Source organism: Ipomoea triloba, chromosome 7 (genome assembly GCF_003576645.1).
Source record: "Ipomoea triloba cultivar NCNSP0323 chromosome 7, ASM357664v1".
Classification (NCBI taxonomy): Eukaryota; Viridiplantae; Streptophyta; class Magnoliopsida; order Solanales; family Convolvulaceae; genus Ipomoea; species Ipomoea triloba.
The window spans coordinates 20864122-20891181 of record NC_044922.1 but is presented as its reverse complement, the minus strand read 5'-3'; the positions used below and the strand labels follow the sequence as shown (position 1 = coordinate 20891181).

Genomic DNA, 27060 nt, shown 5'->3' with positions numbered 1-27060 from the left:
CCTATTTAACAGGTTACCAAAAGGTAACGTAACCAATCAACTTTGCTTACATGGTAGCTTATGTAAAATTTTATTTAAATTTAAAAAAAAAACTATTTAAAAAAAATTAAAACAAACTATTAAAAAAAAATTTCGGTGCCGCGCTTCTTTCGGATTTCTCCGTCAAGCTCAACCAAGCTGCCATGGACGATTGCCATGGCAACTTGGGATCTTCAACGAAATTTTCTTGTTACGCTTGGCTTCCGAGCACATAAGTTGTACATCTGTTTCTTTATGAATTTATTAGAGTTTATTGTATTTTAAATGCCCCATGAATAATAAAAGTTCTATAGATCACTCTTGTATTATAGGACTAGTTTGTATTCCAAGAGATGGCCAGATGAATGAGCACAAAGGGACATTAAAAAGGGTCGAAAAATGAAGAAGCATGAAATCTTTGTCCAAAAAAAAAGAGAGAAAAACAGATGTGTTTGGAGAGTCGATGTTTTTTTTCTTTTTTTTCCTTTTTTTTTTTAGTACTACTGACTCACAACAAGTCAACCGTTGCCTCCACTGAGGCTCGAATCCACTCCCATAATTCATGTGGGAGTGTTAATCGGGACACCGTATGTCACTTGACCCCAAGGTTTTTGGCTGAAGAGTCGATGCTAAAAAACTAAAGAAAAAGGGTAACAATTGGATACTGGGAGATGCCGAACGGTTTTTTTTATAATGAATATTATTAATTTAATTTTTATAAAAAATATAATTTTAAAAAATATTAATTTATGTTGCATCTTACATAACAGGTGATTTAGAAGTAACATGTTATTATAAGTCAAATAGATTAATTGAATTAATTTAACAAGTTTAAGGGTATAATTGAAAATTTTTGGCTAAAGTGTCATCGCTATATCTAATTATTCATGCCGCACCCTGAACTTTCATATCGTATATATCGAGCCGCAAACAAAAATAAAAAATTCACTTAAAACTTTTAGCAGGTTTCCAGGTCTTCTTGCTGACATGACGTCTGATGTGGCATTTTTCTTAACCTTATGTTGTCTATGTAAGCGTTTACATATTTAAAATTAAAAAAAAACAAAAAACAAAATTATTATATTAAAATAACCAGAATTTTATTCTCTTTATTTTCATAATGTATACTTTTTAATTTTGCAATTCCAATGTTTCATTTTTTTTTAGAATTTATATTTTTTGGCTAATTTATTGTTTAGTATTTTTTCAATTTTCCAAATTTATAGAAATGCTATTTTAAAAAAAAAAAATTATTTTTAATATGTAAATGCTTACATGGACAACATAATGTTAAAAGAAATGCCACATCACTTAAAAACCTGCGCCATGTCAGCAGGAAGACCTGGAAACCTGCTAAAAGTTCTAGGTGAAGGTGAATTTTTTATTTTGGTTTGGGGTTCGATATATACGATATGAAAATTCAGGGTGCGACATGAATAATTGGATATAGTTCATGGTGTGCTAGATGACACTTTAACAAAAAAAATTTTAATTCCAAGATCTAATTGCACATTAATATATAGTTAGTGAATTTGACTCTTATTCCAATTTTTTTTTTTTTAGAAGTAAACGGATTTAAATGCAATTCCAAATTTCAACCGTTCTATACTTTCCAAATTTCAAAGCTCAAAGATTGGAGGCATGCAAAGCACTTCCCCACTGGTGACGATAGTCCATGCCTCCATGGCACCTGTGACCTGTCCTCAAGCCAACCAAATCGCATTCCACATGGCAATTCTCCCCCACTCACCCCCTCAAAACCCAAATTCCAAAACCGAAATTCACTTTCTACAGTTTTCAATCTCCACAACACTCATATCTGATATCTCACTATCTCCGATTCCATTCCTTTCTTCTCCGGAGCTCCAATAGGTATTCTCCCAGATTAAGCATTCTTTATCTGCTTAGATTAGTCTTCTTTGCTTCGTAAACTGCATTTGGCATCACTCCATTACGAAAACATATGGTTAGGTATTTTTGTTGTATCTCGATTGTTTGTATCTTGATTTGTTGAGTACTTTCGTAGTTTTGATAACTTTATGGGGTTGCGTGGAGTTTTCAGCAGTTTGTTGCACTTTATGCTTCCTAGAAAGAGACCAGCGGAAGGCGGGGTTGTTGAAGGAAGCAGCGCTTGCGTTGATTGCAATCGCGTCGTAAAAGCGCATCGCACCGGTTGCTTCATCTCCTGCACGAATAAAGAGAAGACCAGCGGCTTCTCCGGTGCTGCCAACACAGCGTCTAACACTAGCGGCAATAAAAGTGTTGACGAACCTTTACTGGCCGAAATGGCGTTCGGAAATGGCAATTCGCGCGATATCGATGAGGATCTCCACAGCCGACAGCTCGCTGTGTATGGACGCGAGACGATGCGGCGGCTTTTTGCCTCCAATGTTCTCGTCTCAGGGCTGCAAGGTCTTGGTGCGGAGATCGGTATGGGCTTAAAATTTTGATAGTCTGTTATTTTTATTGCTAAGTTTTTTCAGGTAAGCTGTGTCTGTTGCATACTGTTAAAGCTCTAATATTTATGTTACTTGTTACTCAGCTATTAGAAGGTGTTTGGTTGGAATGAAAGAATTAGGAGTAAAATGAATTGTAATTTGGTGGGAAAAGAATAAGAGGTGAATAAGGTAGGAATTCAAATTACATTGTTAGTTGGGAATGGGGAAGGAAGAAGTGGTATAAAGACTAAAATACCATTGAGTAATAATAATAATAATAACAATCAAGGGCAATATAGTAATTTTTCTGTCTTTTCCTTTCCTAGTTGCCACCGAATTGTATTTCCTATGGGGGTGTATGAATTGTAATTCAACAAATGGAGGTCCCTCCAACCAAACACTGAAATTGAGAAACTCAAAGAATTGTGTTATAATTGCAATTCAATTAATGTCAACCAAACAGGCCATTAGTTTTGTCTTCTGTTGTGATTGTATTTTGCATCTGATTATTCCTGATGAGGCTTCTCTGTATTTGGATCAGACTTCTTATATGTGTGATACCTGAATTTTTATGTTCTTGCAGCAAAGAATCTTATACTTGCTGGTGTGAAGTCTGTGATGCTGCATGATGAAGGCACAGTGGACCTATGGGATTTGTCAAGCAATTTTATTTTCTCAGAGAGTGATGTTGGCAAGAACAGGGCACTTGCTTCCCTTCAAAAGCTTCAAGAGCTTAATAATGCTGTGACTGTCTCTACACTGACTACAAAACTGACTAAAGGAAAACTCTCTGAGTTTCAAGTAATTCATTTTTGCCTTTTTAATTTTTTATTTTATTTAATTTTTATTGTCATTGAGGTTCTTAGTTTCCTATGCTAGCTTTTATTATGGCTTTTGTGTAAGATTGTAAGCTCAGTTTGAATTAGCCATTGTTAGAATTTGTAAACAAACTTAGTTTCTTTCAGAAAGGTTGTTGTCATTGTAGGGTATAAACAAGTCAAAAAATGCACTGCATTCAAATGCCTATTGGGAGAGCGTTTGGAGCAGTAGCTCACTCTAGCTGCTCCAAAAGCTCTCCCAAATGGCCTAAGTCTAACTTTTAAGTTGCCAAACTATTTATTAATTAGTGCTTCTTTAGCTTTTCAACTTCTCAAATAATTTTTGCACACATATACTAATCATCTATCAACTTTATCTCATAGTTCATACTTCATAGTGAAGGGACCACATTCTTGATTTTTATGCCTGACACCTCCCTCCTCGTCCCACTCTGTTGCCCCTAAAGTTATTGTTAGCAGTTAGCTAATCATGTTGTATTTACATAACTATCTTTTTTGTCCATGTAAATGAATTTTGTTACTATGCATTTGCTTCTAGATGTGAAAATGAACTTGTTCATTTGATAATTTTAGTGCCTATGTTTATTTCTTACTTGATTCCCAACTCAAAAGTTCATACCCTTTTAAAGTTTATGAATTTGGTTGTCCCATAATGTCTATTTATGACATTATGTTGTATAAACTTCATTTTGACCTTAAATAGTTACTTGTATCATTGTATGTAGGCTGTGGTGTTCACTGATATAAGCTTAAAAGATGCAGTTGAATTTGATGATTATTGTCACTTCCATCAACCTCCAATAGCATTCATCAAAGCTGAAGTGAGAGGCCTTTTTGGAAGTGTGTTTTGTGATTTTGGTCCTCAGTTCACTGTCTCTGATGTGGATGGTGAGGAACCTCATACAGGCATTGTTGCATCTATCAGTAATGACAATCCTGCTCTTGTGTCATGTGTAGATGATGAAAGGCTTGAGTTTCAGGATGGAGATCTTGTTGTATTTTCTGAAATTCAGGGCATGACAGAACTTAATGATGCCAAACCAAGAAAGATTATAAGTGCTAGGCCTTATTCTTTCACCCTTGATGAGGATACAATGAAGTTTGGTATGTATGAGAGAGGCGGTATGGTGACTCAGGTGAAGCAGCCCAAAGTTTTGAACTTTAAACCGTTGCGAGAAGCTCTAAAGGATCCTGGTGACTTTCTTCTTAGTGATTTCTCAAAGTTTGACCACCCGCCACTCTTGCATTTAGCATTCCAAGCACTCGATAAGTTCAGGTCTGAAATGGGGCGTTTCCCCATTGCTGGATCTGAAGGTGATGCTCAGAAAATAATCTTTATTGCCAATGACATGAACGAAAGCTTCGGAAATGCAAAAATAGAAGATATAAATCCAAAACTTCTTAGACACTTTTCCTTTGGTGCACGTGCTGTACTTAATCCAATGGCTGCGATGTTTGGTGGTATTGTTGGACAGGAGGTTGTCAAGGCATGCTCTGGGAAGTTCCATCCACTTTTTCAGGTTATAGTTACTTTCTCTTTGCAAAGAGTTCAAAATAAATGCTTTGCTTTGTCTATGTTTAAACTTTGATCAGCTAAGGATATGTTTGTGTTAGGCTATTAGCTTTAAACCAGTCCTGGATTATGAATTTTCTTTCATTTATTTGCTTTCTAAGCTTTCTCTCTCTATCCCTCATTCATTTCTATCCATGTTTTTGGATGGGAGGGGTTTATTGACTCATGCTGCATCTCTACCTCTATCCATGATGGCAATTTTGTCTCACTTATTTTCTGTTTCTTTATTATAGATTAAGCTGACAGTCATTCCCCTATTTCTTTGCAGTTCTTTTACTTTGATTCTGTGGAATCACTTCCTACTGAGGCACTGGAACCTAGTGACTTTAGTCCATTGAATAGCCGATATGATGCACAAATTTCAGTTTTTGGGCATAAACTGCAGAAGAAACTTGAAGAAGCTACGATGTTTCTTGTTGGATCTGGTGCATTGGGCTGTGAGTTTCTCAAGAACTTAGCACTAATGGGAGTTGCATGCAACAGTCAAGGAAAACTAACAGTCACTGATGATGATGTGATTGAAAAAAGTAATCTTAGTAGACAGTTTCTCTTCCGTGATTGGAACATTGGCCAGGCCAAATCAACTATTGCTGCTGCAGCTGCAACATCAATAAATCCTCATTTTCTTGTAGAAGCTCTACAAAATCGTGTGGGACCTGAAACTGAGAATGTGTTTGATGACACCTTCTGGGAGAATCTTAATGTTGTTATTAATGCCCTTGACAATGTGAATGCAAGGCTATATGTTGATCAGAGATGCGTGTACTTCCAGAAGCCACTTCTGGAGTCAGGAACCCTGGGGACCAAATGCAACACGCAGATGGTGATTCCTCATTTGACAGAGAACTATGGTGCATCACGGGATCCTCCAGAGAAACAGGCACCAATGTGCACACTGCACTCTTTCCCACACAACATTGATCACTGCTTGACATGGGCTCGCTCAGAGTTTGAGGGGTTACTAGAAAAAACACCATCTGAAGTGAATGCTTATCTTTCTAGTCCTGGTGAATATACATCTGCACAGATCAATGCTGGTGATGCTCAAGCAAGGGACAAGTTGGAGCATGTTCTTGAGTGCATAGATAGGGATAGATGTGAAACCTTCCGAGATGCTGTGGCATGGGCGCGTCTGAAGTAATGCTTGATATCATCTTTCTTTTATTGTTTCCTAGTATTTTTATGAACTAAATCATTTTCTACTAATCTATGATAAATTTTCTGACTTGGTTTTCTTTTTGTAGGTTTGAAGATTATTTTGCAAACCGTATCAAACAATTGATTTTCACTTTTCCTGAGGATGCCATAACAAGTAGTGGAGCACCTTTCTGGTCAGCCCCTAAGCGTTTCCCTCATCCATTGCAGTTTTCTTCCAAGGATCCTAGTCATCTCCATTTCATTATGGCTGCATCCATATTACGTGCTGAGACATTTGGCATACCCATCCCTGAATGGGCTACGCACCCAAAGAAATTGGCTGAAGCTGTAGATAGTGTTGTCGTTCCTGAATTTCAACCAAAGAAAGATGCAAAAATTGTGACCGATGAGAAAGCTACCAATCTATCAATTGCTTCTATAGATAATGCTGCAGTAATCAATGAACTAATAATGAAGCTTGAGCAGTGTCGAAAGCGTCTACCTCCTAACTTCAGGATGAAGCCTATTCAATTTGAAAAGGTCTTAATTTTTTTCTTCTCTGGATCAATACTTTTGCTTAATTTGGTACGGTGCTGCATTTTATTGATTTCTAAATTGTGCATGATTTACTACGTACATAAAATTATTTTGTGGATGTTATTTGTCAAGCAGGATAACAATACAAATTACCACATGGATTTGATTGCTGGGCTTGCAAATATGCGGGCAAGAAACTACAGTATACCTGAAGTTGACAAGCTGAAAGCCAAATTTATTGCTGGAAGGATTATACCTGCAATTGCAACTTCTACTGCCCTGGCTACTGGTTTGGTTTGCCTTGAGCTCTACAAGGTTTTAGATGGGGGACACAAACTGGAACACTATCGCAACACGTTCGCCAACCTTGCTTTACCTCTATTCTCCATGGCTGAGCCGGTTCCTCCCAAGGTCATCAAGCACCGGGACATGAGCTGGACTGTTTGGGATAGATGGGTTGTTAAGGACAATCCCACGCTGAAGGAACTTATCCAATGGTTGGCAGATAAAGGCTTGAATGCGTACAGCATTTCATGTGGGAACTCCCTGCTTTTTAACAGCATGTTTCCTAGGCACAAGGAGCGGATGAACAAGAAAATTGTGGATTTGGCAAGGGATATTGCTAAGGTAGAGTTGCCACCATATCGGCGCCACGTGGATGTTGTGGTAGCATGTGAAGACGATGAAGAGAATGATGTTGACATCCCTCTTGTATCCGTATACTTCCGCTGATCATTCGGTCCGGTACAGAATTTCTATGACAGTGCAGCTCTTAGTCAGACCTTTTCTCAAATCCTTTGTTCAATTAAAGTGTGGCATATATATAGAAAGGGTGGGTATTTCTTTTGCCTTTTAAGATACTGGAATTTAGAAATACGAATTGACTACTGTTTGTATTTGAGTTCATCAAATGGCATGTGCAATCTTTGATCATTAGGACTCTAATTCTGGTGACTGGTGAGGTGAAGTCTAATCTTTCTGGTTCTGTCAGGCAGGCTTATTTTAATTTTTTTTTTTGGGTAAATGTAAATGTGTATATATACCCGAAAGCAAAGTACAAGTTCAAAGGGCATACTCTGGAGAAATCTAATTACAGAGGTTCCTTGATGTACCAGTCTAATTAATTTAGCATGACAGCCTACATCAAGTTCAAAGGGCATACTCTGGAGAAATCTAATTACAGAGGTTCCTTGATGTACCAATCTAATTAATTTAGCATGACAGCCTACATCTAATCTTTCTGGTTCTGTCAGGCAGGCTTATTTTAACAAAAATACTAGATGCATATCTTCAGTCAAATTTGTACTTATGGTCTTTATTTATGCTGAGAGTTACCGGCCCTTTCCACTAAAATCAAACATAGCTGGGAGAAGATACCAAAGTTCAAAACTCGACAGCAATAATGTAGGGATTGTGTCCAAAGTGAATAAATTGTTCAATTGTTATATCGTGGACCAGGGTCCACAAACGACGTCGTTTAAGTTAGTCGGGAGTTGACGCGCAATGGACACAGTTATGTTCGTCCAATTTTCGTTATGTATAATTTTGTGTATTTTATGTGTAACTCTGTGTATTTTATTAAGTATTTATGTGTATTCTATTATACAGTTCTGTATACTAGTAATTTTAATACCATATCTCATGAAACAGAAATGCTAATACTTAGGGTAGTGATTCTATGTATTCTATTGAGTGTTTATGTGTATTCTAGTATATAATTCTCTACATTATTAATTTTAATACCATATCTCATGAAACATGAATGCTAATACTTAGGGTAGTGATTCTGTGTATTCTATGGAGTGTTGAAGTATATACAAGAATACACATCATTTAATAAAATACACACAATCAATAGACTAAGTATTAGCATTACTATTTTATGAGGTATGGTACTCGAAATCAATAATGCACAGAATTATATATCAGAATGCACAAAATTTATGAATAGAATCACATAATTATTAGTCTAAGTATTATCTCTGTTGTTTCATGAGGTATGGTATTGAAAATCAATAATATATAGAATTACATACTAGAATACACATAATCAATGAAAATGATACACAAAATATAAGCTTAAGTATTATCTCCTATGTTCCGTGACTCCATGAGGTATGGTATTGAAAATCAATAATGTACAGACTTACATACTAGAATACACAGAATGTCTCAACAGAATGCATAGAATATCATCACAAAATACACATAACTCATTTTATAAGTTAAGGCCGAACGAAAAACGGAAAAGCCGTTAATTAAAACAAAACGACATCGTTTTGGATCGGGGTGCACAATGCATTGTGCACCCTGGTCCACGATATAAATTGCCCAGATTCTCTGTGTGCACAGATATTTGGCCCTGTCTGTTGAGCTATGTAGTTACCATAATTTACATTCTCTCAAATGTTTTGTCGGGCCAGAGTGTGGAGGCCCTTGGGGTTGGGTTGTTGGAGATTCAACCTTTTGGGAGAAAAAAAATTAAACATAGACCCTATTTGATAAAATAGTTAGTCTATCAGTCAATTTTGGCTTATTTGACCACTATTAGCTGTTTGACTTGATTAAAAAAACCAATATAAGTGTTTGGTTAATTGGCTTTTTGTTACTCCAAAATGCTAAAATTTAAAAAGTTGCTCAGAGTAACTCTTTCAATTAGCTTTTTGAGAAAATAAATTATATCAAACAGCTATAAGTTAATAGCTAATATACCAAACACATTTCTACAATTATAAAACAGTCATACCTTCTAACTCAATCAGTTAACAATCATTTATCAAACACGTAGATAGTTGTTAGTTAATACTGTCAACTATGGTTGAGTACATTATTATTACTCACTCCTAAGCTGCTTTATCTTTCAGGCATTCAGCTGCTGACTACCAAGTCAGATCAGGAAACGCACGCCACAACTCCAACAATATACAATAATACAAACCAATTCTCGCGTGCAGTAATCATATACCCCCCACATCTTCCATCTGCTAATTCTAGTTTAGTCTTTTTTTGGTGCTCAATTCTAGTTTAGTTTATGATTTCTTTTAATTCATAGAAATCGGAAGTGGATCAGGTCAATACAAAATCACTGCTTTATTTGATCCGATCCGATCCATGCCTACTACGTGGAAACTGATCTGAAATTATTAAGAGAATTTTTCAAGCATTAATATTTACTTTTAGTATGGAATGACTAACTTTTTTGAATATTACTGACTCTATAAATAACTAACTTGAATACAAAGGGCCACAAAATAAATGGCTTTTTGTAAAGGTTGATTATTAATGTGTGCAGTTTATTAATTTGTGTCTTTAAATTATTATTGGATTGAAAATGTGACAATAATGGTCGATTTAAGTTAATGAAACTCCAAACAAAGTTAGTTGTTAAATTATGAATAATTATGTAAACAATTTATCCATAGTAACAGTTAGATATTAAGTTCCAATACTAGTGTGTTATATTTGTAAATGCAGATTATATTATATTATTATTATTATTTTTTGACAAAAGGGTCAAATAGACCCATATACTAACACTGATTGTTTATTCAGCACCATTAATTAAAATATGGTACATCTAGACTATTATATTCCTAATTATTTTTCATATAACATTTTTAGCCTATTTCTAACAAGTAACCCATCTAATTTGATGACATGGAAAAATAAAATTAGAAAAAATGATGACATGTTATTTATATGATGTTTTGGATGATTTCTAGTTTTCATGTTATTTATATGATGTTTTGGATGATTTCTAGTTTTCTACCCTATTTCATTAATGAAAAAAAATAATTTCTTGCAATGAAAGCACTACTGTGTATGTATAGCGGCGTATTCAAAGTCGTTCAGCAATAAAATTCCATGAAAATCGATATATGAAAATTAAATTATTTTTTATAATAACTTAAGATATTGTATTGAGTAAATTTTATTATTTTTTAAAAAATAATTTAATTTTCATATATTAATTTTCATGGAATCTCATTGTCGAAAGACACTGAATACCCCGTTATACATCCATAGTGCACTGTAGTTGAAACTTTATATAGTAACTTTGATTTCTGCCCAATTTCATTGCAAAAATTCATCCACAAATATAACATCTTAAGTTATTTAATTATCCAAAAATCCAAAAATATTAATTTATTTTTAAAATAAAAATAAAATTTTACTCAATACAATATCTTAAGTTATTATAAAAATAATTTAATTTTCATATATTAATTTCCATGAAATCTTATTGCCGAACAATAGTGAATACCCCGTATGCATATATTGTAGTTAAAACTTTATATATCAATTTTGATTTTTACCCTATTTCATTGCAAGAAATTATTTTTTTCATTAATGAAATAGGGTAGAAAACTAGAAATCATCCAAAACATCCATATAAATAACATGTCATCATTTTTTTTAAATTTTATTTTTCCATGTCATCAAATTAGATGGGTTACTTGTTAGAAATATGCTAAAAATGATAGATGAAAAATAATTAGGAGTATAATGACCTAGATGGACCATATTTTAATTCATGGTGCTGGATGAATAATCAGTGGTAGTACATGTGCTATTTGACCCTTTTGCCTTATTTGTTATTATATTTTTTGTGCTAAGAGAGTTGTACAATAAATAACTAACTTGAATACAAAGGGCCACAAAATAAATGGCATTTTGTAAAGGTTGCATTATTAATGTGTGCAGTTTATTAATTTGTGTCTTCAAATTACTATTGGATTGAAAATGTGACAATAATGGTGGATTTAAGTTAATGAAACTCACGCCGAACAAACGAGTATTGACCAACGAAAGCGGCTCTCTCTCTAGGGTTTCTTAGAGAGTTTTCTCCCTATGTCCATCTAGGGTTTTTTGCTAGTTGTTTTTGCTATTCTTCCTCGTTTTGTCTGTTTCGCTGGTTGGTCTGTCCTCTTGTCTGTTTGCTGGTCGGCATCATGGACGTGCATGCGTTGGAGGAGAGCTGTGCAGTTCTGTCACTTGCGGAAGAAGACGATGGTGGTTTGGACGCTCCGTTTCAAGATCAAGCAAGTGGCAGCATCACCCACTTTGAACTACTTGGTAAGTTTCTCACGGATCGACCCATCAAAGTGGAGCATATGCAGCAAGTCATGGCCTCAGTTTGGAGGCCTGTAATGGGTGTTCGTATCGTTCCTCTAGACGAGAATCTCTTTGTGTTTCAGTTTCCTCACTGTCGTGATATGCAAAGGGTGCTTGATGAAGGTCCTTGGTTCTTTGAGAATAACACTCTAATATGTTCGCCAATTGCACCAGGAGTGAGACCAGAAGAGGTACTGTTGGATACGATTGATTATTGGGTTCAAATACACGAGCTTCCTACGATGTATGCTACCGCTGAGTTCATTGAGCAAATTGGAAATTATGTGGGAACTTTTAAAGTANATTGGAAATTATGTGGGAACTTTTAAAGTAGCTGATCCACATAATTTTGGTGGCACTTGGAAAAACAGTTTCTTTCGAATTAGGGTTTCCCTAAAGACTATCGAACCTCTCAAGCGTCATATGAAGTTACGGATGCGGAATGGGGAGTTTCAGTGGATCATGTTTAGGTATGAACGCTTAAACACTTTCTGCTTCTGTTGTGGCCTGATCGGGCACTCCGATAGGTTCTTCCGTAAGGCATTCGAGGAGAACATTATGCCTAAAGACTACCCTTATGGTGCATGGCTACGTGCCGGAGTTCGTAGGCCTCCTAAGCCAGTGGGAGCAAAGTGGCTACTTAAAGATCTTCCAGAAAATGCTTCCTGTGTGTCTCCTAATGCTATTCTCCCAACTTCTGATCCGGTTCGAATGGAGGATACAGTCACAATGCATTGTGAGTTGAAAAGGAGACGGGAGGATGGTCAAGTACATACTCGGGGTCAAAATGCTGATGTTAGTATGGTCGACGTCTCAAAAAACTTGTGTTTGGCGGGTCCGGTGGTCCAGACCCGCCCCTCCAAATGAGTACTTTAAGCTGGAACTGCCGGGGTTTGGGTGGCCCTCGGACAGTTCGAGAGTTATTGGGCTTCGTGTCCTTAAAGCGACCCAATTTCGTTTTCTTAATAGAAACGAAGGCTACTTCGATGCAACTAGAAAGAGTTAAAGTACGTATGGGTTTTGAAGGTTTGTTCACTGTTGACAGAGTGGGAATTGGAGGAGGTTTGGCGTTATTTTGGAGAGAAGCGAGTATGGCATCTCTGTTAAGTTTTTCCAACAATCACATTGATGTCGTGGTCACGTTAGATGGGGTATCTCCTTGGCGCTTAACATGCTTTTATGGATATCCTGAAAGGTCGAGATGGCAAAATTCTTGGTCTTTATTGCGGGATTTAAGTGGTCAGTCTACTCTTCCTTGGATTATCATTGGCGATTTTAATGACCTTGCAAGCCATGCAGAGAAACGAGGCAATCATCCACACCCTAATGCTCTAATCTTGGGGTTCAATGATGTCTTACAGGACTGTCACCTAAATGATTTAGGCATGGTTGGTCACAGGTTTACATGGGAAAGGGGAAGAGACACTGAGTCTTGGGTGGAAGAACGGCTTGATCGAGCTGTGGCAACTGTTGAATGGCGTGAATTGTATAACGATGCTACTGTCCTCAATATGGTGTCGACTTCTTCTGATCATAGTGCTCTTTTCTTGGATTTAAAAGGAACAACTAGGCGAAGGGTTACCAGAAAGTTCAAGTTTGAGTCTGCTTGGCTCCTAGATGTGCAGTGTAAAGAAATTGTTGAAGCCTCCTGGAGACAAACTACAATTATGGATTTTCAGCAAAGAGTGCAGAACTGTAGCAATGAGTTATGGCGTTGGGGGCGTGATTATTTCCATAAATTTGGTCGTCGAATTCAGCACTTGAGGGAGCGGCTTGAGGCTCTTCGGGGCAGTCGACTATTACATGATGTCCAACAGTTTCGTTATGTGGAAGAAGAACTTCGAATATTGCTAGTACAGGAGGAAATTTACTGGCGTCAGAGATCTAAACAGTTGTGGTTGAAGGAGGGGGACGCGAATACGAAGTATTTCCATCGGTTCGCAAGTCATAGGAGGAAATCAAACAATCTTGATCGCATTATGAACCAAGATGACGAGTGGGTTGATGATGAACGAATGCATGCAGTGGTATTACAATATTATAATTCCATATTTCATTCCTCCAGTTCTAATACTGAGATCTTAAATATTGTCACACCGAAAATTTCTCAGGAAACAAATGCCAGTTTATTAAAGCCTATTGAGATGGATGAGGTGAAGAGTGTTCTTTTTGCTATGGCTCCAGACAAAGCCCCGGGCCCGGATGGTATGACTCCATCTTTCTTCCAATCTTTCTGGTCGGTTGTGGGTATGGCCCTTACTGATTTTGTTAAGGAATGCTTTAATAATTGTTGTCTGCCCTTGAACATTAATAATACTAATGTGGTATTAATTCCAAAAAAGAAAGTTCCTGAAAGGGTCTCAGACCTCCGACCAATAGCCCTGTGTAATGTTGCTTATAAGGTTCTTGCAAAGGTTATTGCAGTTCGTATGAAGGTGGCACTCGATACGGTTATTTCCTCATCTCAGAGTGCTTTTGTTCCCGAGAGGTTAATCACAGACAACATTATTATTGCAGGGGAAGTTGGACATTTCTTGAAAAGGAAAAGGTTGGGCATTGGCGGGTGGGCAGCATTAAAACTCGATATGGCAAAGGTTTACGATCGGATGGAATGGGACTTTCTAGCTGGTATGTTTACTGCTTTGGGTTTCGCGAGTAGGTGGGTTGATTTGATTATGATGTGTGTGTCTACAGTTTCTTACAATATAATGGTTAATGGAACTTCAGTTGGTACTGTAAAGCCCACCCGAGGAATACGGCAGGGAGATCCCCTATCCCCTTACTTGTTTATTGTCTGTGCAGAGGCGTTGTCTTTATTGTTGCAACAACAAGAAGCGCGAGGTAATATTCATGGCATACGGGTAGCTAGGGGTGCACCATCGATATCACATCTCTTTTTTGCCGACGATAGCCTCTTGTTTTTCAAAGCGATTGATTGCGAAGCTCAGGAAGTTAGGAGATGTCTGACGCGCTACTGTAATGCCTCTGGTCAGCAGGTTAACTTTGATAAGTCAAATATAATTTTCAGTGCTAATACAAGCAGTGAAATGTGTGGCTATGTGGCAGGGGTGTTTGGGGTGAGACAGACAAATGATTTTGGACGATATCTAGGGCTTCCATCATTTTTGGGGCGGAGCAAGGTGGTAGTGTTTCAGTATGTGGAACAGAAGGTCAGGGATCGTATTAATATGTGGCAGAAAAAGTATTTGTCACGAGCAGGAAAGGAGGTGCTTTTGAAAACCGTTGCTCAAGCTATGCCAATTTTCACCATGTCGGTTTTCCTTTTGCCGATCGGTGTTTGTGAGTCCATCGAGAAGATTATGAATCGGTTTTGGTGGGGCAAGGGTTCGAGTACAACTAGGTCAATTCATTGGCTGAGTTGGGCACGTCTAGCAGTTCTGAAACAATGTGGTGGACTTGGTTTTAAACGACTTCGGGAGTTTAATATTGCCTTATTAGCAAAGCAAGGATGGCGCTTACTAACTTCTCCTAATTCGTTAGTAAGTCAACTTTTAAAGGCTAAGTACTTCCCCACTGGAAATTTCCTTGAAGCGAAATTGGGTAATAACCCAAGTTACTTGTGGCGTAGCATCCTGGTAGGTCAAGACCTTCTTCGTAATGGAGTAGCTCGGAGAGTAGGAGATGGAAAAGATACACTTGTTTGGGGTTCCCCCTGGTTAGCTGATAGTGAGGACCCTTATATACGCACAGAATGCGCACCTCAACTTAGTGAGGACCCTTATATACGCACAGAATGCGCACCTCAACTTAGAGAAACCCGTGTATGTAATCTGTTAGACCGCTATGGTAATTGGGATCTGGATTTGTTACGTGATGTTTTTGATGCTCAAGATGTTGAGCGAATTATTAAGACTCCGATATCGCCTTTATTTTCAAATTGTTGGTATTGGAAGGGTGACTTGAGAGGTCAGTATTCTGTTCATCTTGGCTATCAGGCTCAGACGAATTCTCTTTTGGTCCCGGAGACTAACTTACTGTTCACTGCATGGAAGCACTTATGGAAAATGAGAGTTCCACCGAAAGTTCGTAATTTCATATGGAGATGTGTTCGTAATATCTTGCCAGTCAGAGAGGTCTTACGGGCTAGGGGCATAGCTGCTGACGGTGGGTGTATTCTATGCCCATCTGTGATAGAATCTGTTAACCATCTGTTTTGTAAATGCCCAGTAGCGATGACTGCATGGAATGGATTTACTGATCAGATTGGAGGGTCTCTTGTTGGTCTAGTAGAGCGTTACCTTCGGCTGAATAATGCTCAAAAAATTATTGAGTTGGCTGCTCGTATTTGGGCCATTTGGACTGCACGCAATGACGCCTTATGGAATGCAAAGGTCTGGAATGATGTTTCTTTGAAGAATTTTATTGTTAATTGTGTTAGTACATGGCAGGAGTCATATCTCTCAACTAATTTGTCATTGCATGGGACTCCCATCCATGAAGTTGCTGTATGGTCACCTCCACCTCTTGGTATGGTAAAATGTAACATTGATGCTTCTTTATTGCATGCTAATGTGGGTTTTGGTGCAGTCATACGTGATCACTTTGGTCATNAGTGAGGACCCTTATATACGCACAGAATGCGCACCTCAACTTAGAGAAACCCGTGTATGTAATCTGTTAGACCGCTATGGAAATTGGGATCTGGATTTGTTACGTGATGTTTTTGATGCTCAAGATGTTGAGCGAATTATTAAGACTCCGATATCGCCTTTATTTTCAAATTGTTGGTATTGGAAGGGTGACTTGAGAGGTCAGTATTCTGTTCATCTTGGCTATCAGGCTCAGACGAATTCTCTTTTGGTCCCGGAGACTAACTTACTGTTCACTGCATGGAAGCACTTATGGAAAATGAGAGTTCCACCGAAAGTTCGTAATTTCATATGGAGATGTGTTCGTAATATCTTGCCAGTCAGAGAGGTCTTACGGGCTAGGGGCATAGCTGCTGACGGTGGGTGTATTCTATGCCCATCTGTGATAGAATCTGTTAACCATCTGTTTTGTAAATGCCCAGTAGCGATGACTGCATGGAATGGATTTACTGATCAGATTGGAGGGTCTCTTGTTGGTCTAGTAGAGCGTTACCTTCGGCTGAATAATGCTCAAAAAATTATTGAGTTGGCTGCTCGTATTTGGGCCATTTGGACTGCACGCAATGACGCCTTATGGAATGCAAAGGTCTGGAATGATGTTTCTTTGAAGAATTTTATTGTTAATTGTGTTAGTACATGGCAGGAGTCATATCTCTCAACTAATTTGTCATTGCATGGGACTCCCATCCATGAAGTTGCTGTATGGTCACCTCCACCTCTTGGTATGGTAAAATGTAACATTGATGCTTCTTTATTGCATGCTAATGTGGGTTTTGGTGCAGTCATACGTGATCACTTTGGTCATAATGTGGGTTTTGGTGCAGTCATACGTGATCACTTTGGTCATTTTGTGGCTGTTGGTGCAGTCATACGTGATCACTTTGGTCATTTTGTGGCTGCCTTCAGTGGTCTTCTACCTTGTGCTGGTCATTTTGTGGCTGCCTTCAGTGGTCTTCTACCTTGTGCGAAAGATCCTTTGGCTGCCTTCAGTGGTCTTCTACCTTGTGCGAAAGATCCTTATCTTGCGGAGACAATGGCAGTAAAGGAAGCACTTACATGGATAAAGAATCGGGGCTATAACAACATTATTGTGGAATCTGATTGCCAAAGCTTTTGTTTAAATTTTAATTCTGCTTGTAATGACTTTTCTTACGTCGGTTTACTTATTAAGCAATGTCGGTATATTGCTAGTGGCATTGGGAACATTTCTGTTCGCCATGTCAATAGGTCAGAATCATGTAGCTCATGTCCTTGCACGGGCGACTGGTTCTTCTTCTGTCCTTGGTGTGTGGGATTTTGCCCCTCCTGATTGTATTTCGTCTTTTTTCAGGGATTTAATAAAAGTTGTTTCGTTTGGTTTTCAAAAAAAAAAAGTTAATGAAACTCCAAACAAAGTTAGTTGTTAAATTATGAATAATTAGGTAAACAATTTATCCATACTAACAGTTAGATGTTAAGTTTCAAGGCAAAAACTTGTGTAAGACTGTCTCACCGTGAGACGGGTCGGGTCAAGCTGCATATGTTATACTTATATGCTCAAATGTCATACGTATATGCTCAAATGTAATACTAATTAGGAATACAATTTTTGTTACTTATAAGGGTAAATGCAATACTTTTAATGAAAAATACAATACTTTTACATTTATTACATTTTCCCTCAAAAGTATTATATTTTCCTTTATAAGTAAGGGACACTTGTCAACATTACTTATTATGAAAAATGTATTACTTTTTCTCTTATAAGTAACAAAAATTGTATTCTTGATTAGTATTATATTTGAGCATATAAGCATGGCATTTGCACATATGAGCATGACATTTGCATGTTGCTTTGACCCGACCCGTCTCACGAATAAGGATCCGTGAGACGGTCTCACACAAGTGTGACCTATACTAGTGTGTTATATTTGTAAATGCATATTATATTTTTTTTAATTTTTTTTTTTTGTGCTAAGAGAGTTGTACATAATGTTTAATATATTGTATATTGAATTTTTGTTGGACAAGAATTGTCTCTTGTAGTTATAATACTATTCAATCAATGTTGTTATATCATATTTCTTTAATCAAATTCACAAGTCTATTATAGCATATAAGCTAATTTCATTCAATTTCTTAGTTTGTTAGTAATTTATTTGTTTTTTAATTAATTTTAACATTTACTATTTAATCGTGTCATATAAGTCATGACTCACCAAGTGTAAATTAAATAAAACAATATTGCTCTTTGACATACAAAAATTTACTTTTTACTCTTTTTTTTTGGAAGTGTTAAGTTAGAATGCAATTTTGTGTGATGTTAGTTTACTAATATTACTCCAATTATTTGATTATACTACACCATGAAACTTTGCACATCATATATAGAAATTAGTTTTTTCATAGATAAAAGTAAGAATTAATTCTGAAGTAAGAAATAATTATATTCTCAATCTAAATTGACCCTCATTCTCATCTCTTAAACCTCTTTATACAGCAAAACCTCATCCACCATCTCCATCCAACAACCTTAACCAAACCCTCATAGATTTTCATTATATTTAAAAATTATAATAATAGAAGTAAATTCTCTTTTCTTTATGAGTTAATACCCGATTTGATCTCCCGACTATTAAAATTTTACCATTTTGATCATCGACTTCTAAACGTGCTCAATTTTATCCCAAGTATGCAATTTTTATTTAAAATAGTCCTTTATTTAAACTAAAAATCAAAATAATCCTGATTAAGACCATTTTGATTAAAAATTTCATAGTTATCATTTTGATTAACAATTGCATTTTGAGAATAAAATTAAACTAAGACTTAATTCTATTTTTGTTCATAAATTTATATGTGACAGTCCACTTTTAGTTCTTTTTTATCAGAATATCCCCTTTTGGTCATAGTATTATTGTGATATAATCAATTTTGGTCCCCCATCAACAAAATCGTTGAAATGTCCTTAAATTTAAGGACATTTCAGTCTTTTCTATGCAAAATACGCTGACTCGTTATATATTTTTTGAAAAAAATCATAATTGAAAACTGAAATTTCATTGTATTTAAGAGTATTTAAACTGTTTTATTAATAGAAAATCAAAATTGATCATGTTACAATAATATTAGGACCAAAATAAAATGCTCAAATAAAAGAGAACTAAAAGTAGACTATCACTTATAAATCTAAAACAAAAAATGAAATTAAGTTAAACCAAATTTGAAAGTAAGGAATTAAAGTGAATGAGGAACCAAATCCTGTATTAACTCTTTCTTTATTTTATCTCAAGTACCATGGGCTTATGGGGATATAAAACCGATAGCTGATTCCCCTGACTTACCCTTCACCCCCGTCTTCGCAGTTTTTCCTCTTCTCAAACTTTCAATTCTCAATTGCCGGCGCCCACCACTTATCTTCTCCTTACCTTCATTTTTTCCAGCCAAGATGTATTGAAACATCAATTTCTTAAACCAGTCGAATTTCTGTTTCGATTTTTGGTAATTTAGAGTATTGATTTCTGAACCAATGTGGCTAACTCGAACCGCATCAAAGACTAGCAGTTCTTCCTCCAAATTCGCCTGCTCTTCCTTCAAAGATATCTACACCCTCTGCGCCGCCGACGACCCCACTACCCAGATCCACTCCTATTTCAAGAAGCCCAATATCTTCCACCGGGTTTTCCGCGCCAACGCCGTCCTCTCCGCCTTCAAGGCCCTCCCCGGGGCCGAGACCAAACCTAATGCCGTCCCTTCGCCGCTGGGGCAAACAGAGGGTTCAGAGCCGTCGATATTCCTACCTGGAACCGAGAGCCAAATCGTCGTATACTTCACGAGCCTCCGAGTGGTCCGCCGGACTTTCGAGGACTGCAAGGCCGTCCGGTTGACCTTACGGAGCCTCCGCGTCTCGGTCGACGAGCGAGACGTGTCTATGGACGGCAGATTCATGGAGGAGCTACAGCGCGTCATGGGCGTCCGCGAAAAGACGAAACTAACCCTGCCGCGAGTTTTCATCGGCGGAAGATACGTTGGCGGCGCGAAGGAGATCCGGCAGCTCCACGAGACCGGGCAGTTGAAGAAGATGGTGAGAGGCCTAGCGCCGGCGATTCCAGACGCGTGCCAGGTGTGCGGCGGCCACAGATTTGTCCTCTGCGACGAGTGCGACGGCAGCCACAAATGTTACCGTGGAAAAGGCGGATTCCGGACCTGCACCGCCTGCAACGAGAACGGTCTGATTAGGTGCCCATCTTGTTCCTGTACGCCGCCGGCGTCGGTGCCGGGACCGGTGGAATCCCTCAAATTAGACTATTAGCATTCTTCTCAACCAAGACTCTAATTAGGTGACTCCTTGAATTGAATTAGGTGGTGAAAATAATTTACACGTTCCTGTTCCTTTTTTTTTCTTGTAACGGGCATGTAACTTTAAGATTTCTGTGTTTTACCCTCTATTTTAATCTTTAGAAGCTAATGCATTTAATAATGGAAAATGCTGCTCTTTATTTTTTGAGTATTACTGACTCTGTTATAATGTAGTATCGGTTCATAACTACTTTCTCAATCTACAATTGTTTCCAGGCTCAAACCCACTCCCATCATCAATGTAGAATGTAGGAGTGTTAACCGGGACACCGGATGCCACATGTGTAGAGTAACTCCTATTTATAGCACAATTTTGTAAATTTATTTAGTCATACTCTCGTCTCAAGGAGGCAAGCAAAATTTTACCGGCTAGGGTCGAGGGGCGAGGGTTTACTACTCACACAGTCGAGTGGGGTTTACCTCGTTAATCCAAAAAAAGAGACAATCAAAATAAAAAATAATCCAAAAAAAGGAGACAAGCAAAATAAAAATAAAAATAAAAAACAGAGAAGAAAAAAAATAAAAGTGAATTGAAAATAGCCTTAGAGTAACTCCATTTATGTGTTTTAAGAGCTTTTTTACTTTGTTGGAAAAAAGAAAGTCAGATTGGTATAACACATACTGATCAGCAATTGGAATGGCTGCCAGCTAGGTGACCACTCCGATATGATTTGAAGTGCGAAGCTCATGAAAAAAAAAAAAAAAAAAAAAAAAAAAAAAAAAAAAAAAAAAAAAAAAGAAAAAGAAAAAAAAAAAAAAAAAAAAAAAGAAAAAGAAAAAAAAAAAAAAAAAAAAAAAGAAAAAGAAAAAAAAAAAAAAAAAAAAAAAGAAAAAGAAAAAAAAAAAAAAAAAAAAAAAGAAAAAGAAAAAAAAAAAAAAAAAAAAAAAGAAAAAGAAAAAAAAAAAAAAAAAAAAAAAGAAAAAGAAAAAAAAAAAAAAAAAAAAAAAGAAAAAGAAAAAAAAAAAAAAAAAAAAAAAGAAAAAGAAAAAAAAAAAAAAAAAAAAAAAGAAAAAGAAAAAAAAAAAAAAAAAAAAAAAGAAAAAGAAAAAAAAAAAAAAAAAAAAAAAGAAAAAGAAAAAAAAAAAAAAAAAAAAAAAAAAAAAAAAAAAAAAAAAAAAAAAACCCTTGCAAAATAGCCCCACCATGGGATTGATCTTAATGACATGCTTCCACCTGCGAGACTCATAAAGGAGTGCATTGTACGACAATAGGTTGTCCTTTACCCACAAGTCCATACCAAACAAAATTGGAAAAAAAAAAAAACAGATAAAAGGGGTTAGGTTATGAGTGGGAAAGTTAACTAAACTCTTGACATATGAAGTTTACCCAATGCCTAATAATAAATGCCCTAGAAAATGAACATACTGATGTAAGCTGCGGAACCGCTTTGGTAGATTCCTAGCTGGCTGATAGTTGAAACAAAATAGAAACCGAATGGACCCTTGCTTTACTGTTCGTGGTTGAGAAGCCCTTTTTGGTGTCTTTCCAGAGGAGTGGGTTACGTTGTAGCTGGAGACTACAGGAGTGTATACCAACCGGCAACCGCATGATGCACACGTACTGCAGCTTGTTGACATAATATATGTTACTAGTTACCACTTACAACGCGCATTGCACGAATGGTCTAATACTCAAGGTATATTTTTAAATGAAAAATTATAATTTTTTGTCCCTTTATAATATGTCAATTATCAATGTCACCCATTAATTATTAGTGGTGTAAATATTGCTGATCAATTTTCAAAGCGCTACATATATTGTCCCTCCCATACCGTACTGGAGGGCAATATATTATATATGTACCGTTTTGAAAATTGAGGGGCAACAATTACACTTGGGAGGAGCAATATATGTATTGCTTTGAAAATTGAGGGGCAACATTTACACCACTAATAATTTATGGGTGACATTGATAATTGACATATTATGGAGGGGCATAAATTACAATTTTCTCATATAATTAGTGTTTCAGAATTTATGAAAGTATCATTCGGTATCCTAGCGTATATCATCAATGTAAGATTATCAATTTTTTTTTTATAAAAGTAAATATTTCAAGAATGCATAACTATGACCTCTGGCAGAAATGTTAGATTAACTTGTGCAATAACAGTTTTAGAGGGAAACATCCTCACCGGATAGTACCCTAAGCATAGTTTTTACAACACAAAACTCTATTAATTGGCGTGATCCATGTTTCATGTTGTTCCCACTTCCGCAAAAAATGAATTCTTGATTTGATCTAGTCTCTTAGCGTGCTTCTTTGCAATTTTAGTGCCTTGGTCACCTTAAAAAACAGAACCAAATCATCTTTTCCCAAAAGATAATGATAATAAGCATAATTTCTCATTTGTGTTGAATATGTATTATAAATTAGGTGTACTGTTTCATTAATGCCCAATGCGTGATTCTAATTAATTGACTACAGTTCATGCTAAATTTTTTTTATATTGTGTTTTTTTAAAACAACAATCAAAGCAAACTATTATTGCGAAATCAAATCACGAATACAATGGGAGACACCCCACATCTCCGGACCAGTATATAAGCAAACAGCTCTGGCCAGAGAGTGAGCAATCACATTGGCTATTATATTATATATTTTTTAATAAACTCTAACATATTCATGGTATATGTTTAACAATTATGTCAATATAATTTTGATTTGTATGAAATTCGAGCCTAAGACCTTCTTTATGAAAATTAAATCGATGACTAAGTTAAAGAATAATAAATTGTTAAAGGAATATTCTATTACTAAAGTTTACATTGACGGAATGCATGTGTATTTAGTAAAAGTAAATTATATAATAGAGGGTAAAATAAGAAAAATAATAAAAAAATATGTAGTACTAAAATAAAAATAATATGAACCATTCATTTCAACCAACAATTACAGCAACATTTTTTTAGTTCCCTTTAGATACCTAACTTTATTGGCTCTTATTAGGTTTGTAGATGTATATATATTACTGCTTTAATTATGTGGTGCAAGTTTGATTAGATTTATCAAGTAGTTTGGTTGGACGGAATAACTACAAGTTCTTAGTCAACCAGACTTTGTGTCTACCTAATATAAAGTCTATATTGATGTGATGTGTAAGATATACAATATATAAGGCATTTAGTTTACAATACCTATGGTGCTCAAAAAATCCCAAGCAATACACCATTTAGGATTTTGGGTAAGTATGTGACGAAATGAGTAATGTTACGTTTAAGAAACAACACAACTGAGGAGACATGAACTATAGCTGTAGATCAACATTGTTCTATTACTACGAGGCTAGGTTTCTAGTAGACTTTATTCAATTAACGTCAGACTACATTTATATCTAACATGTATACCAACCGGCAACCGCAAGATGCACGTACACGTTCTGCAGCTTAGCTTGTTTACATTTTAGCCTACTGTGCAGGCCCTACAATTCCTGTAGGAGAACTTTTACGTACCCACTTTAGAAGCAAACACTAGGGGTATAACAGCCAATATATTGAACCAACAGAAAAGCATGGCAATTAACGTTGCAGTTAGTGATAGCGTAGTTGTTGAAGTTATTGGTTTGGATTTCAGTTCCTTTCAAAGATGAGTTATGTTGGGTTTTGGATATCACAACATGAAGCAGCTGCAGTTCAAGAAAGGAAGGAGAAAAATAATGAAATGAGTGATATTATTAATTAAAACCACAGTTAGCTAGCTGATTAGAGTTGATTAGTTGGCACCTGCCTTTCTCCTCTTTGTATAAATAGCTCAAGCTGCGTAATGAGGAGACTTAGAGTCATAAAATCAAGCACCAAATCCTCAAGTCTCTGACCTCGATTCCCGTTGTGCATGCCACATGCTATTTATATGGATCCTCTTGATCCAGGTTACGCTTACTATATGCATTCATCGATCTGAGAATCCTTCGTTAGGACTAGTAGTCTCTCAACTTCTGATTGGGAACAACTATTACTCCTGGGAAAGAGCTATGGCATGGTGTGCTCTCCAAAAACAAATTAGGCTTAGCTTGTAAATGGAGCTATAAATTGTTGGATATTTATATAGTAATGGAAATTAATGGTTCAGACGTCTACCATGAAAGCTCAAATAATATTTGGAGTTGTGGAGTAGTGAATATTATTGAGTTTGGTAGAGATGATTTTGGAATGCTTGAGAGGTCTAGAGAGGTGCTCGAGAGGTGTTCGAGAGGTCCTTGAGAGGTCCGCGAGAGGTCGGTTCGCGAAATCTGTCTCACAAGAGCCATGTCTCGAACATCCGCATGGAAACGATGTCTCGAAGGCAAATTACTCAATACATTCACCTTTCGAATATGATGGTGATGTACCTCTCGAAGATCATGCACCTCTCGAGAGGTCATTAGCAAAGCAAAATCACTTGCATGGAACTAGTTTATGTCTCGCATGAGGTTAAGTGTGGCTTTACTGCACATCATTATAAATATATTGTATTACATGACATATTTGCATGTCTGAGATGCATTGAAGTCATTAATATATATTTATATTGCATGTTACTTTACGTAAGTTAGTTTATATAAATCCCAAAATCAGATATATTTCGTATATATCTTTAGAAGTTGGTGTTTGTAACTACTGTAAACTTCCAGTAACTGCTCTTAACAGTTAGAATTTATCTCTATAAATTCTAGGAGTGTTATTGGAAGAGATACAGAATACATCATACGAAATATACATGCAATTGATCTGCATGAAACCTTGATATTTCACAGTCCTACAGTTCTACAGGAAATTCTTAATCAAAGCAACTTAAGAATTTCATTCATCTTCTTGTATCCCATAAGATTAAATCTGGAACCCTGGTGCTTTTCTAAGGGAGATTTAAAGCTTATAGGAAAGTGATTACACGCCTGAAGATACCAGATTATCCGGTTTTGTTTCCTTGTTCTTCTGTATTATATTGTATCTCTTTTGTATTACAAATATAGTAGCATTTTTCCAACATAAATGCCCCTGGAAAATATGATGAAACCCTCCGGGAGAGAGCTAACAACTTAGTTCTCTCATGGATTTTACATGCTGTGATTCCTCGAATAGCACAAAGTGTGTTGTGGTAGAATCTGTGTTAGGATCTATGCAAGTTCATAACACCTAATTACAATAGCAATTTGAGTTGACAATATTCAAAATCACTACTATAGAATTGAACATCTTCTACACCTATAAAAGACTTTCCACTACACCTCTATAGGTGTAGCGGATGGAGGTGACTGCAAAGGTATACGCTATTTGCGACACATGTACAGGATGCGGGGGAAAGCTTAAGAATTTCTTCTTTTAAAAAAAATAAAATTAAATACTTTCCGTGACACCCGCGCGGAAAGTACCCCTTTTATTATATATATATACGTATACACACACACACACATATATATATATGTATGTATATATATATATGTATATATACATATATATATATATATACATATATATATATATATATACACACACATATATATACATACATATATATATATGTATACATATATATATATATATATGTATATATATGTGTGTGTATATATATATATATATGTATATATATATATATATACACACACACACACACACATATATATATATATATGTATACACACACACACACACACACACACACACACACACACACACATATATATATATATATATACATACATATATATAGATTTTGGTTCAGGTGCGGCCGTGCGGTCACACACCACTCAATGTTACAAAATACACCACTCGATGTTAAGAAACACACAACAATGAAACACACCACAATGTTAAGAAACACACCACAGTGCATATTTGTGTGGTGTATTTCTTAACATTGAGTGGTGTATTTCGTAACATTGAGTGGTGTGAACCGCACGGCCGTAAGTGAGAGCACGGCCGCACCTGATCATGACTCTATATATATATATATATATATATATATATATATATATAGTCCCCATCAGATGCGGCCAGTCTCCCCCGTGCGGCTGTGTGGCCTTATTTGCACCATTAGATCTCATGATCTAAGACTTCATATTAATCCAAACAATATAGGCGCCGATCTATAGCTACGCGAACGAGAAGGATAATGTTGACAATTCACTACAATTTCAAAACCAGATCAGATCGGACGATGACGGAGACTTGAAGTCGACGAGCACTGAGCAACAAACACCAGACGAGCGTAGAAGGAACTCCATCACCAGCAACGAGCGCTCCGATCCGAACAAAATGCATAGGTCGACTCCAACAGAGAAACGAGAATGGAGTAATTCGCAATACTCTGTGCATTATCAACATTAATCTGGTTCATACTTGAGATAATATTGGTGTAATTCGCAATAGTAAGTGTATTTGGTGTGTGGTGTGTTTTAATATGAGAACTGGTGCATTTTATAACGTATAATGGTGTGTTTTAATTTTGTTGGTGCATTTGAATTGAGTGGTGTATTTC

General features: G+C 36.4%; 2 protein-coding genes across 5 annotated transcripts; both read left to right on the top strand.

The window, feature by feature from the left end:
- Positions 1–1755: 1755 nt before the first annotated feature.
- LOC116026160 (ubiquitin-activating enzyme E1 1-like) lies at positions 1756–7496 on the top strand. Of its 4 annotated transcripts, none has more exons than XM_031267625.1 (7): positions 1756–1890; positions 2081–2448; positions 3040–3257; positions 4021–4815; positions 5137–6005; positions 6113–6545; positions 6678–7496. In XM_031267625.1, the coding sequence occupies exons 2-7, from the start codon at positions 2097–2099 to the stop codon at positions 7272–7274; spliced, it is 3264 nt and encodes a 1087-aa protein (XP_031123485.1). In that variant the 5' UTR covers positions 1756–1890; positions 2081–2096; the 3' UTR covers positions 7275–7496. The 4 variants fall into 4 exon arrangements, with proteins under 4 accessions (XP_031123485.1, XP_031123484.1, XP_031123483.1 ...); XM_031267624.1 differs by having other exon boundaries at positions 1780–1890; positions 2084–2448; XM_031267623.1 differs by having other exon boundaries at positions 1856–1989.
- A 12006-nt stretch (positions 7497–19502) lies between these two features.
- LOC116024809 (uncharacterized protein At5g39865-like) lies at positions 19503–20759 on the top strand. Its single transcript, XM_031265808.1, has one exon. The coding sequence runs from the start codon at positions 19776–19778 to the stop codon at positions 20556–20558; it is 783 nt and encodes a 260-aa protein (XP_031121668.1). The 5' UTR covers positions 19503–19775; the 3' UTR covers positions 20559–20759.
- The last annotated feature ends 6301 nt before the right edge of the window (positions 20760–27060 follow it).

Bases quoted from the DNA above. Each gene is read 5' to 3' on its own strand.
- LOC116026160 (XM_031267622.1), top strand. From the start codon at position 2,058: ATGGGGTTGCGTGGAGTTTTCAGCAGTTTGTTGCACTTTATGCTTCCT. The intron at 6,006-6,112 runs GTAATGCTTGAT...TTCTTTTTGTAG, and splicing joins GTGGCATGGGCGCGTCTGAA to GTTTGAAGATTATTTTGCAA. The intron at 6,546-6,677 runs GTCTTAATTTTT...TTTGTCAAGCAG, and splicing joins AGCCTATTCAATTTGAAAAG to GATAACAATACAAATTACCA.
- LOC116024809 (XM_031265808.1), top strand. From the start codon at position 19,776: ATGTGGCTAACTCGAACCGCATCAAAGACTAGCAGTTCTTCCTCCAAA.